The sequence below is a fragment of the Trachurus japonicus genome, chromosome 17 (assembly GCF_045865225.1).
Source record: "Trachurus japonicus isolate A0001 chromosome 17, Traja_1.0".
In the NCBI taxonomy this organism is placed as follows: Eukaryota; Metazoa; Chordata; class Actinopteri; order Carangiformes; family Carangidae; genus Trachurus; species Trachurus japonicus.
Genome location: NC_140923.1, coordinates 5,703,765 through 5,721,961, shown reverse-complemented (window position 1 = coordinate 5,721,961; position 18,197 = coordinate 5,703,765). Strand labels below are relative to the sequence as shown.

The 18,197-nt window shown below is 40.8% G+C and overlaps 1 protein-coding gene across 6 annotated transcripts in view; it reads left to right on the top strand.

The window, feature by feature from the left end:
- Positions 1 to 6,761: 6,761 nt before the first annotated feature.
- esyt2a (extended synaptotagmin-like protein 2a) overlaps positions 6,762 to 18,197 on the top strand; it is a 70,396-nt gene continuing 58,960 nt past the window's right edge. For 5 of the 6 annotated variants that reach the window (XR_015038091.1, XM_085805384.1, XM_085805383.1 and 2 more), the window contains exons 1-2: positions 6,762 to 6,928; positions 8,384 to 8,783. Coding sequence is in view for 5 of the 6 variants with exons in the window: in XM_085805384.1 (XP_085661510.1) it covers positions 8,391 to 8,783 (393 nt within the window). In the remaining variant the exon portion in view is untranslated. Of the gene's footprint in view, positions 7,434 to 8,383; positions 8,784 to 18,197 lie in introns of all 6 variants that reach the window. The other variant, XM_085805385.1, reaches the window with a different exon arrangement.

The following is an 18,197-nucleotide window of genomic DNA, read 5'->3' as shown; positions in this document are numbered from 1 at the left end:
AACTTACCGAATGACACTTAACGACAGCTGTCATAAGTATTCATTGATGTTAATGACAGCTGTTATGTCATGGTTATGACAGTGTTTTGTCAATCTTATGAATACCTATTCAAGTAAAGTGTTACCCCACCTTCTCTGCTTCTTTTTCCCATGTAGCCATGAGGCCAGAAAATGTAGTGCAGGATTGTGGGACACGTAGGGAATTGGCATGAGAAATGTAGGAAATTGGTAGGCTCAACTGAAGGACTATGAAATCTCAAACGACTGCTGCACAGAGTCTACTCCGTTCACTGTGGGGGGCCTTAAGAGTACAGTACAGTCCCATTAATACAAGTTTGGCCTCACTGAACAGATTTCACCACAGTTCTTTCTTGTATTGTATTTCTTAACTGTGGAAGCATTGGAGGCACAATGTCTTCAAGTGGTTTTGGAACTACTAATTAAATTCAGTTCACCTGCATTGCACTGGAGGAAATCTTTCAGGCAGGAATAATCTCTGAAAGATAATCTCTACAAACAGATACTGAATCCCTAACTGACCCTGCAGATGAAGCTGTATCTGTATTTGTATTATATTATTTTACCAACCTCCACTCTGGTTAATCTGAGAGACTCTTAGCTACAAACAGTATCTCTTTTGTAGTGTTTTACACGTATACATGTCGACTCTGGGGATACTGGACCGTGACTGGCTGACAGCAGCCGCTCATCTAATGTAAATTAGGTAAATCTGCTCAGTGGGAAAACGGCTCTGGATGACTGGATAGATTCTTTAGGCAGGCGGACCAAAGTGTCTCAAATGTAATCACCTCCTAAGTACCATCCATAGGGACTGAAAAAAATCTAAGTGACTGCCTGCTGCTTCTGTGAAGTCGGGTCCACGACGGATCTCTGGCGTGTAACTCTTCAGGAGGAATTTTAAGGACAGACTGGTGATCGCAGAAACCGTGCCAATTGATATTTGTGGGGAGTTTGTCACGAAGAAAAAAAGAAAGAAAGTTGCGGGCACAAAGTTTCTCTGTGGATTCCTGAGGTCTGAGGGTTAAGATGTGAATATACAAGCACAATCTTTTCTCCAGAGGTCTCGGTCCGCTGCAAATTACACAAGAAACTCGGTCATACAGTATACACCATGAGCAGATGTTCAGTGAGGTTAGAGACGGCCTCCATCAAAAATATATTTGCATATTGATAGAATTTTCAGTACACAGGGACTCGATGTGCTTTCAGAACTTTTTTTGCAGCAGCTTATTGAATTTGTTATGGAAAGACAACATGGGCCAAAATATTACCATCCAGTGGGATGAAAAAAAAAAGAAACTGAAATCCTGCAGGCGGGACCAGAGGGGTGGGGGTGGCGGCAAAGCAACCCCCCTCAACAAAATCAATCTGATCTAAAATATATATATATATATATTGGAAAAATTTGTTGTTTTTTTTCCCTCAGTTTTTGGATTAAAGCTGCTGCACAAGATCAAAACAACAACCCCTGCCAACATGATGGCTGTGCTGAGCTCAGACATTACATTCAACCTCATTATCAAACACAAAAGGCTTCCAACCTTTTCCAGCTCATGGCCAACTTAAATCTCAAAAAATGTTGACGACCCACATCCAACCCCGTAACAATATGGAGGCAAATTATGTTCTTTGATGAAGGGGAAAAATCACTTGTCGATTCACCATCTGTCTCTTCACTGTTTCCTTTCAGCTCTTCCTTTTCTCCAGTTTGATATTCCACTTTTTTTTAACATTGGTGTAATCGCTTGCCGTGCGATCAGACATCAAATATAGAAGTTCCTATCATTGGCTTATCACAGTGACAGACTTTGGATATAGCTCCTGAGCTGAGTGGTTGAGTACTTGGCATCAATGCGGTGAGCAGCAAGCCTGAGGTTTGATTCCATAGCCGGTTGGACTATTCCCTCATCCCCTTATTTTCGCCCATTTTTCCTCTCTGTCTTCAGTTTTCATTATTAAAGGGATAGTTCACCCAAAGTTGAAATTTCACTCATTATCTACTCACTCTCATGTCGACTAAGGGAGAAAGTTTCAGAGTCCTCCGTGGCTTCTCTGAGTTACAGGGGGTCTCGGCGTAGCAGTGCATGTCCATTATAACGGTTGCAAATGGATACCAACTGTCTTCGTAACAAAAAGACACACCAAAAAACATCCAAATACCTCCATGCTGCTCGTATGTAATGTCTGTCTTGTATTGAAGCCCTGAAATGCGAAATTGTCCCGAAAAAAAATTAAATAAGTCTATATTTCAAGCTTGTTTGTAGCGGAAGCTCCTCTTCCCGGTTCGTCAAATTTGGAGGGTTAGGGGACAGACAATTTCGCATTTCGGGGCTTCAATACAAGACACATACGAGCAGCATGGAGGTATTTGGATGTTTTTTGGTGTGTCTTTTTGTTACAAAGACAGTTGGTATCCATTTGCAACCATTATATGGACATGCACTGCTACGCCGAGACCCCCTGTAACTCAGAGAAGCCACGGAGGACTCTGAAACTTCTCCCAGCCCTTAGTCCACATGAGGGTGAGTAGATAAATAAAGGCACAAGAAAGAATGGCTGTAAGTGAGATAGTCCATTTTCCAGTATAGCAGAGAGGAAAGCACTATTGTAGAGCTGAAATGAAATGATGAGTCGCTTGAAAGACCCATCATGATAATCAAAATTCACCTGTGGATTACTGTAACCAGATCATCCTCTTTCCATAACCATCCTAATCTGGTCATTTATTGCGTCTATGCCTAAGTGTATCCATAGCGGATGACTGACTTGTAATGGATGTTGTGCTGCTGGTATGGGCTTCAATATCTGGACGACTTGTTGGATGCACTTCTAATTCATCAAAGCAAAGTATTTTTTCAATCCGAAAATGTGCCTTGAAGCAACTTTAAGTGACTTTTCCTTTCTTTGAGCTCAAATAAAATCCATCCTCCTCTGCCTCAGCTCTGACTTGAATTTCTTTTATTATACTGTAGCCTACCTGTGCTGGTCTGGATATATGCAGGGTGTTCGTTGCCTCTGTGCTGCAGCTTTGCAAATTGCTCCTCTCTCGCCCTCATATTAGAAATCACATTGTTCCTCCTCCTCCTCATAATCCACTCTCCCTCTCTCCCTCTCTCTGTCATTACCCTGCACCGTTTCAGAGAGGAGCGAAAAATGAGAATAATGAGCATAGCAGTGTAACCGGCTGCATTTGTCCTACCTGATAATCCTTTATCATTATGTTTGCGCTATTACCTTTATTTATTTTTAGCCTGTAAAGAAATCTCAGTCCCTTGTTTGGCTCTTCGCTTTACTTTCTACTAATGTGATGATCTTGACACAAATTCAGACTGGCACTGACCTGATGTATCATAACATTAAAGTACCTGTGGGACACAGGGATGACTAATCTACTGTAGCTCGTTTAATGACCTTGCAGAGATGTCTTGAATAGCAAACAGTGGGCAGGTAAGACAGTGTGGGCACGGACCAAGATATGACATGATATGAACATCAGCTCCTTATTTCTTTTGCTATAACAATTCCATCTCACATTTTGGCATTTAGTTTGATTCTGGTTTCCTGGGGTAATTACAGTGAGTGCAAGAGCAGAAAATAGGTTAATAAATCACTATTACTGCAAATCACAACACAGTCAACATAACAATTTATATAGAACTCATAGTTAAGTTATGCTCTAACGCCTTCTCTAACTTTACAGCCTAAATAAGGAGGATTCATCTTATCTTACCCCAACTTTATAAATATAAATCTAAATTAAGTGTGTGTATATTTAACGGTGAAAGGAATATGTTTTGTCTGACCCAGTTAGAATGGCTTCTGAAAAAAAAAGTCTTGCATTTATCTTTTCAATTACCTGATCTTGGATTCTTCCCATTTTGATGCAAAATGTATTTTTCATTTCTTTGCCTTCAACCACACACACACTTAAATTTGTGTGCAATGCAAATTAAGCACCAAAACCTAATTTAAACAGACGACGTCGTTAATTCACTACAGATTTTATTTGTTGTTTTTATGGATTTTTCCTCTTCATTTCCCATGTTTCTTATTTCCCACTTGCATGGACACACATCACTCTTATAATACTAATTTGCAGCTGTTTCTGAGAAGGGGAGTCGTCAAGACTGAATAATACATAGCATTAGCAAACTACAAATTGTCTTTGTGTTGATTTTAATATTCTCCAAATAGACACTGAACAATTTATTCACAAGTGAGTCTTTTGATTGTTCTTGGACACTGCTCATTAAAAAAAAAAATGCTATGCACTTGTTTTAAGAAGAAAAACAATCAGACAGTTTATTAAATTGACTTTACGCTGAGGTGGGTTTCTTCTTATTAAAGTGCATAATAATAACGACATAATTCCAGATTGAGAAAAAAAAACCCTGATGAAACTTGCAGAATCAAAGGAAAGGGGGAATGGGTGCTGTAATGGCGACTGCTGAGAGGGTTTTTCCAATTTCCTAAAGTAGGCTACTATTGGTTATTTCAATAGACAGATAGATAAATATACATGTTTAGAAATGTAACATGATGATATGGATATATATACTCCACAACTGCTGTGATGCTTTAGTGTAAAAGCACTACCATGACATCTAGTGGGGAAATGCTGGTAGCAAAGTCAACTGAATGTCTGAAACAACACTCAACTTTGATGGTCTCTATAAATCTCTACTAAATTACAAAATTTTGAATTTTGAATCGCCTGGCTGGCTTATGTAACCGTTTTAAACAACAATGAGTTTCAGCATTGAAGGGAGCAAATAGGATGAAATGGTCAAAGGTTGAAGGTTTAGTATCCTAATGGCATTTGCACAGGATTATCCCTGCTAAAAAAAGAACACATGGGTTTGACTGTTCAGCCGCCATATCATTTTATATTTTTTCACCAAACAACATACAGTAGGCTATTATACAATTTTGGCATTCAAAGTGGTCTAAAAGTTATCTTTTATGAATAAAATATTTGATTAATTTACATTCATTTTCTTCAGCTAAACCACTAAGACTAATATTGTATAGCTAGTGTCAAAACATGAGGGCTGCATGATAGATAGATAGATAGATAGATAGATAGATAGATAGATAGATAGATAGATAGATAGATAGATAGATAGATAGATAGATAGATAGATAGATAGATAGATAGATAGATAGATAGCCTAGATAGATATTTTAGACTGGTAACTAAATATCAGAAAACTATGGATTAGCATGCTACTTCAGTAGAAGAAAATTGGTAGTAGGCTATCACGTGTGTTTGTGTTTGTGTTTGAATGTTTCTTCCAGTCCGACTATGAACAGCTGTGCTAGCATCAGCTATGAGGTAGCCTAATAACAAAAGTTTTAGCCCAAATGTTATTAGTTTGTTTAAAAAATGTGCTGTGGATGATGACAGCCTAAGCCAACCATGGGAAGCAAGGCAAGGCAGGCCAATTGTCTTTATAGCCCATTTTTACAAAGAGTTTATCTCAAAGGGCTGCACACTGCATCTCATGACAACATCCTTTGCCCTTAGACCCTCACATCGACTGAGGAAAAAGTTCCCAAGAAAACCCTTAAAGGGAAACTAGGCCTATGCAAGTCTGGTTGCTTTTCCGCTGTTGCTGTTGCTAACCCTCCACCCAGCCATGTGCATTTGTTTTTAACGAAGCTGACGAGAAAGCAATCCATGGAGAGCTGGATGACGTTATATCATATACAATGTTACGACGTGTTTATTTGTGCGGTCTTATCTGTCATAAGAGATTATGGGTTGCAGGGCACATTTGTTTTGCAGTGCCGCAGAGACGAGAAGAGCTGGGAGGCTCTGATCTTACAAGGTTGGTTTTCAGCCAAGAGACTGGTGGAAGTCAGAGAGCCTCTATTCTCCATGCAAAAAGTTACAAGTCAATTATTTAACCATCACAATTACTCTTAAAGGGACAACGAGGAGTTTTGGAAAAGCGAAGTGTTTTCACTCTACATTTATGAGCCTCCGCGCGCACCGTGAAATTCTTTGACCGGCGCAAGACAGACTCATGTTTTCATTCATCAAGAATTAAAGTCAGAGGTTCGAAGACGATCACCTACCGTCGTAGTTCCGACCATAAACGGCGATTTGGCGGCGTTATTCTCATGACTCGCCGCAAAACCGAAAGTAAGGAAACGCTGGTCGGCTCGCCCAGCATTTCCACCACCACTAATAATAACAAAATAACGATAGAGACAAAACGATATATTTATCGAAAATGGGCCCATTAACAAGTGTGGGTAACGTAGATTCATCCACATTAATATGAGACTTTTTTTATTGTCGCTGAATTTTTCATTCTGCCAATGGAGAAACTCCTCGTTGTCCCTTTAAGCTATTTCATTAGGGTAAAAATGTGAGCTAAATATCTTGCATTGTTCCTCTTTAACAGGGAAAAAACCCAAACAATTTTACAAGAATTTGTGATTAACATTGACCAAAGGCAAAATTTAGATTTGAAATGTTGATAGCCTATCAACCTCGTCAAACTCTTCCAAAAAAACAAAACAAAACCAACAAAAAACATTCATGCTTTCTGAACCGTTTTGAAACCATTATAGGCCTACCTTTTCCCCACCACAAGATGGCGCCCGGTCCTACTGTTGAGTGAGCGGTTTGAAGCTCCCTCCCTGTCGGTCGGAGGAGGGAGGCTGACCCGTTTCCCGCGATGACAGTTTCCTGCGGGCTGCTCTGACTGCTGCTGCTGCTGCTGCTGCCAGCTTGAGACGGACTGGTCTGGTTGCCCTCACAGCGCAGCAGGATGTACTGGAGGAAGAAGGGGAGCCAGGGTTGTCAGAGTTGAGCTGCTCGGCATGAAGCAGCAGCAGTGGAGTGATTTCTGAGTTCATTTCCCACACGAAGAGCGAATGTCGCAGGGGGACAGCGGTGAGTGAGTAGGCTGCGGTGAGCTCAGAGGAAGAAGTTGTGTTACAGTGTAGCCTATGTGTGTGTTTTTTTTTTTTTTTTTTGGCTCACGAAGCCGTAGCCCCCGGTACGTGTCAGTTTTTTTTTTTTTGGAGAGGACGTCACGACAGATTCCGCTCAGAAAACCGGGCAGTTCAACTATTCTACACGCAGATGAAGGTTTACTCACACGGAAAGCAACGACTTTGAGTTAAAATTGGATTAAATCGTAGGTGTTCTTGTCTTCGGCGTAGAAACCATCCAATCACACGGCGCAGATTTCAGCAGAAACTTGGACTTTAACAACCGTTTCACACTTGTTGCCAGGGACGTCGGTGTCGTCAGGCGACCGCGGGGCCAACGTTTGGGGCACTTTTTTAAAGTTATATTACAACCGAAACTAATGCATGTAGGTGTTTGGGATATATGCCGAATTGAAAAGTGGATCTAGATATTTCAATAGATACTACAAGTTTGAGTCTCTCAGGTACGTGCTTTTGACAGTTTACAGATCAATATAGGTGAGGAAAAGTCTATATTTTCTCAATGGAGTTCTGTACAACGACCACTAGTAGCCTACTGACAGCTCAGCCCACAGTCTGACTCTGTGTGGATATGTAATGACTCAACACATAGGCTAACATTTTATTTTAGGCATGCACTGTGTGGACATCTGTGGAGTAATTTTTAATGTCCAATGGGAATGTAGTTTTTCTAATCAAGTTTGTACTGCCTGCTTGTTAAAGGTAAATAGCCTACTATAAGGCAAGGCAAGGCATCTTTATTTATATATAGCGCATTTCATACCAAGGCAACTCAATGTGCTTTACAAAAGACAAAACATTTAAAAAGAATAGCATAAAACAGCATAAAAACAAACTTTTTTTAATGGAAAAAAAATGTAAACATTAACTATAGAGTTAAAAACAGGAGCAAAGAAGAATAGAAAAAGTAGAATAAAAGAAAATAGATGAAGTTTAAAGTTCTTAAAAGGAGTTCAGCTATAAGCACATGAAAAGAGAAATGTTTTTAACCTGCCTAACAAGACACGACTGCCATTATCATCCTTTTTGATATTGCCAATGCCTACCACTCGTTTTGCTAAGTAAAAATGTTTAGGTTTGCTGTGATACATACTTAGTTTGCTTCCCTCAAAGTTTGGGAACATTGATAATATGATTAAGTGTAATAGATTATAATCAAAATGTTGGGATGTTAGAAAACCCTGGTATTTGTGTTGGGGTTCTATAGTGGCAGCAGTGGAAATAACTAGCAATACAATAAATTGCACATTGTTTTAGTGAATATAACTACAGAATATGTTATAATTGTTTGACCTTACTGAACATCAGGGACCCATAATATCTGGCAGCCAAACAATTCCACCTTTGTGTGTGTGTGATATGACACAAACATTTGCTGTAATTGTCTCCCCAGAGTGGAAATGAGTAACAGGATGGAGGGTTCAATGGGACCAGGTGTCAGGGCGAACGGACCCGTGGCAGCGGCGGCGGCGCCCAGCGGCCCGGCGGCACCCTCGGCCGTGGAGCCGCCTCTGTCTCCGGACGAGCTGGAAGGAGACCAGCAGTCGTCGCTGACCGACGTCACCCAAATGTGGATTAACTTTGCCAAGACGTTTGCCGTCATCTTGCCCATCTACATCCTGGGATACTTTGAGTTTAGCTTCAGCTGGGTTCTGATCGGACTCGCCATGTTGTTCTACTGGAGGAAGAACCACGGCGATAAGGACTACAGGATAAACCGTGCCTTAGCATTCCTGGAACAAGAGGAGAAAGCAGTCAGGAGAAGTGTTGCTACTGCTGAGCTGCCACCGTGGGTGAGTCCTCCAGTCTTATTGCATACCTGGTGTTATCGCTGTTTTGTCATCAATGTCTCGTATTATTATGACTGTGTCTCAATCGTCACCCTCCACGGGGGTGTGCTCCCTGCCAGCGCCGAGTATGGCATGTAAACACTGAGCGGTTGGCTGGCAAACTGACAGACAGTGATACCTCAATCCCTTGTAAACAAGTCAGTGTTGTATATGAGCAGTGTAGCTGTCAAGAAACTGATTAAATTAATGGTATGTGGCAGTTATATTACAAAAAAAAGATGATGTTTTTACCCTATGTCATAGAGCTGATACATAGAGTATATCAGATGGAAGAAAGAAAATATACAATAGATAATATATGATAAACTACAATGAAACAGTGCTGGAGAGGTTAGAATCCCTAGGAGGGCTTATCGAGAACCTCACCATAAAATAAGTAAGTAATATTAAATGTATCTTATCGAAAAAAATAACAAATGAATAATTCGATTCTTCTACGATTTTTTTGGATGGCGATTCGATTTAAATTGCGATTCTACGATATTGCCGATTCTCTCGATTTTTAGTCTGCATTTTTAACATTTATCTGCACACAAATACTGTAGGAGCCTATAAATGAACATACTCCATTATAAAGTGAACTTAAACCCTTTTCAAAACCTGTACTCTCTGTATGTAAAAAAGGCTAACAAATGCACATTGTACAATATTTTAAAAAAATCCCCAAAAAGAAATTTCTCCCAAAAAAAAAAAAAGAAATTGAAAAAAAAATCGATTTAAAAATCATCAAAAAAGATATTGCGGTATTTATGTGAATCTATTTTTTCTCCCACCCCTACTATGTCACTATGTTTGGTGTTTGAAAAATGGGTTTTAGATCCTCAGGTGGTGGCTCTAAGGGGAACCAGGGATAAACAGAAGTAACATCTCTGACATTTGATACTCTGACACATTCATTTTAATCCGCAGGACAAAAACAATCTGTGTTGCTTGTTAATGAGGTTCTCGTAAATAGCCGCTGGAAAGGTCACACTCTCTACCCGTTTGTTGACGGCACACCAACTCTTTATGACCATTCCAATCCTGTTAACTGCCTCGAGTCCTCGATGAATAATTTACATATGGGCCATGAAGCCCACCGATACACTCTTTTAAAAACCTAATTCTAATTCTCACTTTTGTTTCCATCTCTGTGGTTGTGTATGGTGGCCTGACAACCACACCGACGTGGTATGAAGAGGAGAGAAGGCAGACTGGCTGCATGCCTTCCACTTCCACATAGCTGCCATTCTCTCTCTTGTTTACTTACGTAGCCATATACTCTGAACCTGACATGTGATCAGCTCCTCCAGCTTCTCAGCAGGCTTGGTGTGAATTAAGGATACCATTGGCAGTGTGCTCAAATGACAGTTAGCACTACTCAACTGGACTCTCCTCGGTTTTGATCATTTTCTATTACAATTGAGTACTTCATAGTACTTGGTCAACATGGGCGGGGTCGTCATAGCCATCGCTTCATCTAGCGCCTCTTTGAAATAGTCGTCTGCGGCCTGTCGATGGACCACGGTGTGGTTTTGGGCACAGCAGCCATTTAAATAACAACAGTCGCAGCGCAGATCAGTTGTTGATGGTGTGTTATTAAAATAACGGGTTTGATTCTTGTGTCGGACGTTGCGCTCATGACTCAGGCCAATCAGTGACTGGCAGTCGGCTGACATCACATTTCAGTATCGGCTCAATTCGCTTGGGACCGAGGCGATACCAAAAAAAAAAAAAACAGGTACCAGGTACTGTCGCCAGTCAAGTCAAACTGAGTAGTGCTAGTGGAAAAGGGCCAACAGAATGCACTTTATCTGAACCAACCAGTAGCACTAGCTTGTCAGAGCTAATTAGTGCTTTAGCATGTGGTAGCAGAGATTCATGAGAGCATGTGAAGTGTTAAAAGGTTTTGGTTCACTAACATGCTTCATTAAATCCACTAGGGATCGTAGCGGAAATAATGAAAGTAATGGCAAACAAACACTGCATATCTCCTAAATCTGGCAGGTTTCCAGGATGCCAAGTAGCCTACTCATTTTAATGTAACAATTGCCGATGAGAACCGGTGTCAAAAAGGGAAAAAGGAGCAAAACAAAAAAAATAGATCACGGACTTCATGATCGATTACCATGGCAACGAACGAAGCTTCGAAGCTTCAAATTTTTTGGGTCAGCCCTAAAATCCACAAATACTTGATGGGTGTTTTCAAGCCGGACATCAAAGTTCTGTTAAAGGTCCAGTGTGTAAAAATTGGCGACATTTATTGGCAAAATCTGAATATTCTACCCATGAATATATTAGTATTTTGTATAATCGCTATAGAATAAAATTTGTTTGTTTTTCGTAGCTTTTTAATTCTTGTTTTATACATATAGCAAGGGTCTTGCTTTAGAGAGTGTCGCCATCTTGCGCCGCCATGTTTGTACATACGGCAGCCTGAAGGGAAAATCCAGCCAGTCAGAGAGCACGTTTCAAGCGTTTCGAAGGAGGAGGAAACAGCAGACATGTGGTGGTTTAGATCTTCACCTCATCGCTCCTGAAATACTCCCAGTCGTCACGGTCGTGGTAAACAAGTTGTTTTGTCCTCGGAGGCCACCGTCACTTTGCCGATGGGAGGGGCGAGTGCGGGCGAGTGAGCACTGCAAACTAGAATCTGAACGCTAGATGTCACGCCCCCCATTTTACACACTGGACCTTTAAATGTGAATGGTCATACAACATTGCATCCAGGACACACCGTGTTGACATTCCTGGTTCTGGCCATATCAACCAAAATAAAAAATAAAAAAATTAGATTGATTGATTAGTCAAGGACATCTGGGGCCGATCTCAGTTGACATTTGGTGAGGTTGGGGTAACTCTGGACAGGTCAACAGTCTAGTCGTACGAACCATCTCATCAATATTCTTCAGATTAATAACTGAAGTTTTAGTGCTGCAACTATAAGTTTATTGAAAGACATTTGAAGGACTGTTGCTTTCAGTCGTGTTTCAGTGTGGATTTGCTGTGTTTTTCGTGAATGTCATTGTAAATTGAATTCTAGTCACTGACGAATAATCGGAGCGATCGCCAACAGCTATATAATGCCTTTGCCGATGTCCAGATGATATTGGGCTTGCTTTGCGGTTATTGATCAATGCAATTATTGTTTACTAAACAGTTTTGGTAGAAGTATTCGAAAGGACACTGAAAGGTACTTTCATCCAAGAAAGATTGAGAGACAGTGGCAAGAAAAACTCACACCAGTGGATGATGACAATAGTCACTAATTGTTGACGCCAACAAAGGCTGCAATCCATTTGTAGATTTTCAGAGTCTCTTAATCATGAAGCCTTAGTTACCACCTCTGGAAACAACACAGTCGCTATTTTCCCGATCCTGAGAGATTCACACAGAAAGCTGTTTCCTGTGTCATAAAGAGGCCTCGGCTCTGCAGCACCACTTTGTGTAATCGATGATGATGCCGTAGAGCTGTTGAGAGGCTGAGTGGATGGCAGGATGCCAGCCAGACCCAAACAACCCAAACACAGCCCCCACCCTCCCCACCTCCCCCCTCCCATCACAGATCATCCCATCAACACATCCATTATCACACAGACCTTGAGGAAAACGGAGCCGAACAACCGAACCCTGCAGAAAGCTCTGCTGTACGATGTCTGTGTGATGTGTTTGCAGGGAGGCAGCCAGCTTTTAGTTTGTGCTGTTGGTTTATTCGACCGAGACCGAGTCACAGATGTTTAAATCCACAAAACAACATGACTAATGCCATTTGGAAGTGTAAACCCAACAGTGCTGCTGACTGACAGCTCTTTGTGCGGCTGATTAAAGGGAAACGGAGAGACCAGTGAAAGGACGTCAAAGGATTAGTAGGCTATGTCCTCCTGATAATCAGCGGTGAACTTTGACCCCCGATAGGTCAGATGCCCCCCGTCCTTCAAACCAGATACTTTATCTGCCTCACCTCTGTAACACTGACCTCAATGATTAGAAACTCAGTGAAAGTCCTCCGGTTACCACAGCATACTTCTTAACTAGGATGAAACTATGAGGAAACTGTTGGCTACTTTATGATTAATCACCCAGTTGTCTCTGAACCATATGAATGGTTGAATGAATGACAGATGAATTGCTGACAATTGATTCTTTTTAGTGACTGCTTAATATTGAAATTCACTACATAACATCATAGAAGATTGACATTTCTAACCAAGGCAAACTATTAACATTTTAGACCTTTAATGATGGTAAATGGGCATTTACCATTTAAAGGGATAGTAGCATTTTTCTTTAAGTGGGGTTGTATGATCTACAAACAGCCCCTAAGTACTTTAATTGCAGTAGAAGACTCTCTGCACTCCTCCCGTTAGCAACGCCAGCCCATAGCCCTGCCCAGAGATTTACAACATACAGTGTTGTGAATGGACCCAAAGAAACAGTCTATTTTCGTGGCCTAAAAGAGGTTTTACGTGAAAACAAATACACAGTTCCATTGTTCCTATAATATAATTTTTTCCAGCCCCTCAAAGTGCAGGAAAAACACAGTTTTTATTTGGACTTTGGGATGAATTAACTACATAACACCATAGAAGACTGAAATGTCTAAATAAAGGCACATTTTTTAACATTTTCGATCTTTAATGGGACCACGACAAAAAACTCTTGATCATTTAAAAACTGGTAAAAGCTAGCGATTATTTTCATCATTGGTTTATCTGTCACAGATGTTTCTGTAGTCACTTTACAATATATAAAGCAAAGTAAAGCAGCAAATATGTCAAATAACAACCTGCATAGTAATTTGTTTCCAAGTTTCTGTTTTAATTCTTATATCTGTAGAAGATTTTCTTCATTACCTGTCAAGAAATTGCAAGCAAATGGTTTTTGTTCTTGTTGTGGTGCAAATCTGAGATGTTGAACCATAAAATTAGGGACAAATAAGTTGATCTTTATGGAGGTTTCAGTGAATTTCATCGGTTTGATAAACACTTGCTGAATTTCATGTGTTATGCACTTCGGTTGCACAGTTGCAGATACAGTGGATGCATAACACATGGACTCAGTCTGTCTGTAAAATCAACAAAACATCTACAACATCTGCAATATACCAGCAAACAGTGAACAGACTGATACCGTGATCACCAATAGACTTGGGTGGCGAGCTGATCGCCTCCTCTCAGAAAATATGCCTGGAATGAGGCAGCGTGGGCAGCCAGCAGCTCGTAGTTAGCATCATGCCAACAATGCCTGAGGTACAGTTTTATCTTTCTGAAGACAAGCTGACACTGCACTACTCCCTCGCTGCTGTCAGGCACAAAGAGAAGCATCTGTAAAGGCTCTTTATTCAGGAGAAGACAGAGGCGCCGTTGTTGTCTCACTGATTTATTTAAACAAGGAACTGCTACATTCATGAGCCATGAAGATCAGTGGACATGGAGACAATCACTTATTATTAGGTATTATTTAGTATTATTTAAGTATAATAAAATAAAAACTAAGAAAAAAACTGAGATGCAAGATTGCAACCATGACGAAGGCTGTTTGAAGTTGTTAAAGGGATAGTTCAACATTTTGGCAAATTGGCCCATTGCCATAATCCCTATAGTCTTGGCAGTAGGTCCATTACCTTTATTTGTCAGTGCAAGCTATATAGAACGGCGGAGCAGAGCAGTGAGCTGCTCAGAGCTACGCTACGGAGGCTAATGGGATTTCTTGGTATCCCTCATCAAACTCATCAAATACACAATCCAACAACTCCACAACGCTCTGATGGACAAGTTGTGAGCTGCACATTCACCACGCTATGAGATAATAACACAACGTTACCAGACAGAGTTGTTTTAGAGGGAAATGCAGAGACTTTTCGTCGAAAAACTGATCTTGAAGGGAACACCAGCAGTCAGTCATCAGCAGTTTTGCATGAATTTACCTTGAAAACAGATGAGGGAAACCAAGAAATCCCATTAGCCTCCGTAGCGTAGCTCTGAGCAGCTCATGGCTCTGCTCCGCCGTTCTAAAAATAGCTTGCACTGACAATTAAAGATAACAAACCTACTGCTATGACTATAGGGATTATGGCAATGGGCCAATTTGCCAAAATGTTGAACTATCCCTTTAAGGCTCAGTTTCTGAATACAGGCTGTGTGCATTTCTCTGTGGACTGAGGCTTTGATTCTTTCACAGTATTAATATAGAACCTAGAGCTGATCTATAATCAGATATGACATGGATGTGTCACTTTATATGACATGTGACCTTGAAGACATTTAGTCCTGTTCGTTTTAAATCGGTCACTGTTCTTGTGGCTGGTTTCATTCGGTCTGTATGTAACTCAGTGTACTGGATGCAGCGTAGTGCATCCACGATTACCCAGTTTCCCTGTGACGCTTTGATCCACATAAACGAGAACATCAGAAAGTTTGTGTGCCGGATGGAGGGAAGATAAACAGAGTGAAAATCTTATCTGCAACCGTTAAAAGCTATTAATGGGATTAGCAACGCGTGACATGAGGTCTAATTGATTTTTCTTTTTTTCCCTCTGAACAGCGTCACACCACCAGAGCAGAGAAATCCGCTGCAGCCGTCAGTCAGAATCCACTGTTTGGCATCAGTTTCTGTTTTAATCATTCTCATATGTCATTTTCATCATATTAACTTAATCAAAATACAAAACATGATGCGAAAATGTGTTGCTTTGAAGCCACAGAAGCCACCCCAGGTCCCTGCTGGCCGGCTGAGGACGGTGAATGATGAAATGTCTGCTACAGCAGCGTTACAGAGGAGGAATGAGGTCAGGCCAGGAAACTAATGGTCTGGAAGTTTTACACATGCAGGCTGCGGGGATTGAGGCCACACTTTTATATGATGAAACCCACATTCCTGCAGTCAGACATTAGTTCAGTATCCCCGATGCTCAGCTTGTGTGTTTGGACTTAAAGGGATAGTAGCATTTTTTAAAAGTGGGGTTGTATGATCTACAAATAGCCCCTAAGTACTTTAATTGCAGTAGCAGACTCTCTGCACTCCTCCCGTTAGCAACGCCAGCCCATAGCCCTGCCCAGAGATTTACAACATACAGTACATTGTTGTGAATGGACCCCTAAGAAACGGCCTATTTTCGCAGCCTAAAAGAGGTTTTACGTGAAAAAAAATACACAGTTCCATTGTTCGCTATAATATAATTTTTTCCAGCCCTTCAAAGTGCAGGAAAAATGCAGTTTTTATTTGGACCTAACCAACTCACGTATCCCTCCGCCCAGGGTTAGCGCCCGCCAATCAGCAGTTGGTTAGGTCCAAATAAAAACTGTGTTTTTCCTGCATTTTGAGGGGCTGGAAAAAATTTTATTATAGTGAACAATGGAACTGTGTATTTTTTTTTCAGGTAAATCCTCTTTTAGGCCACGAAAATAGGCCGTTTCTTTGGGTCCATTCACAACAATGTATGTTGTAAATCTCTGGGCAGGGCTATGGGCTGGCGTTGCTAACGGGAGGAGTGCAGAGAGTCTGCTAACTGCAATTAAAGTACTAAGGGGCTATTTGTAGATCATACAACCCCACTTTAAAAAAAAATGCTACTATCCCTTTAAGGTCGTCTAAGTAGGAATCAAGACTTCCTTCCTACCTCTGTCACAGTAGCACAGTCAGAGAACATGTGTGAAGTATCACTTGACATTTTGCTTGAGGGTTTAAAGGATTTTTTTCTGGCTCTGACACAAAGCTTTAACAGCGGAGATCCAGAAAAGAGACAAGAGAGAGAAGGGGCCAGAGTGAAACCAGACCCCCTAAAGTCCTGTTTGATAAGTCGTATAGTCCTTCCCATGCTTTAAAGCCACCTGCAAGCTGTTGACTTGAGAGGTTAAGACTCGTTGAACTGGCTTTTGAGTGACTGCGATTGATTTATCACATCTAACCTAATCAGATGAAATGACGAGGCTGTAAGACAGGACAAGACCAGAGCGGACTAATGAAAGGCAGCAGTGTTTGGTGTAGCACGGATATGAATGTAGAACATGTGGAAATAATGCAATAAAAAAAGAGGCAAAAACAAATCAAAACTGTTCAGATGGCAAATGAAAAATATGTTATATGTCCAAAAAGGAGCAGGAGAAAGCATAAACTTAATCCTTTCACTCAATAATTAACTTCCTGGTGACCAATTCATCATCAGTTGACTTTGATATACTCACCAAGACACAGATACAGCAGTGATGCTGCAGCTAATGTACGTCTTAGGTCAAAATCTAGTGTAAATATGTCAAAAATAAGTAATCGACTACATTTCTTCATCCTGAATGGGCCATGTCCACCAATAAAAAACCAAAAGGTTTTAAAGGGATAGTAGCATTTTTTTAAAGTGGGGTTGTATGATCTACAAATAGCCCCTAAGTACTTTAATTGCAGTAGAAGACTCTCTGCACTCCTCCCGTTAGCAACGCCAGCCCATAGCCCTGCCCAGAGATTTACAACATACATTGTTGTGAACAGATTTTCGTGGCCTAAAAGAGGTTTTACCTGAAAAAAAATACACAGTTCCATTGTTCGCTATAATATATTTTTTTCCAGCCCTTCAAAGTGCAGGAAAAACACAGTTTTTATTTGGACCTAACCAACTGCTGATTGGCGGGCGCTAACCCTGGGCGGAGGGATACGAGAGTTGGTTAGGTCCAAATAAAAACTGCATTTTTCCTGCACTTTGAAGGGCTGGAAAAAAATATATTATAGCGAACAATGGAACTGTGTATTTTTTTCAGGTAAAACCTCTTTTAGGCCGCGAAAATAGGCCGTTTCTTTGGGTCCATTCACAACAATGTTGTAAATCTCTGGGCAGGGCTATGGGCTGGCGTTGCTAACGGGAGGAGTGCAGAGAGTCTGCTACTGCAATTAAAGTACTTAGGGGCTATTTGTAGATCATACAACCCCACTTTAAAAAAATGCTACTATCCTTTTAAACTCGGGTCATTCTACTTCCTTTATGCTCCAGTACTAAGAGCGTGTGTACGTGCGTACATGTACTAACACTGGGTAAATCTCCATGTAGACTCAAAGGTGCTGTTTGGTTTGGTACTTGCATCTTAAACAAACAGGAACTCCCAGTTGTAGTGTTGACTGTGGGATAAACAGTCTGAGCAGTTATACTCTACATACTCATTTCTTCTCTTTGGTTTTTAATTTGTAGTATTCTTATGAAACGTCGACTTTATTTTCTTTTTTAGAAACTTTTAACTTTGTGTCTGTCCTGTACAAGCTTTGTTTTTGTGTGTGTGTTTTAGTATTTCACCAGAAAACAAAACTGAATCCAGATCCACACCTGGATCACTGGGTTGTGTAAATGCAGGTTTTGATCCGTGCAGCTGCTGGATTGATGAGTCAGAGGCGTTTCTA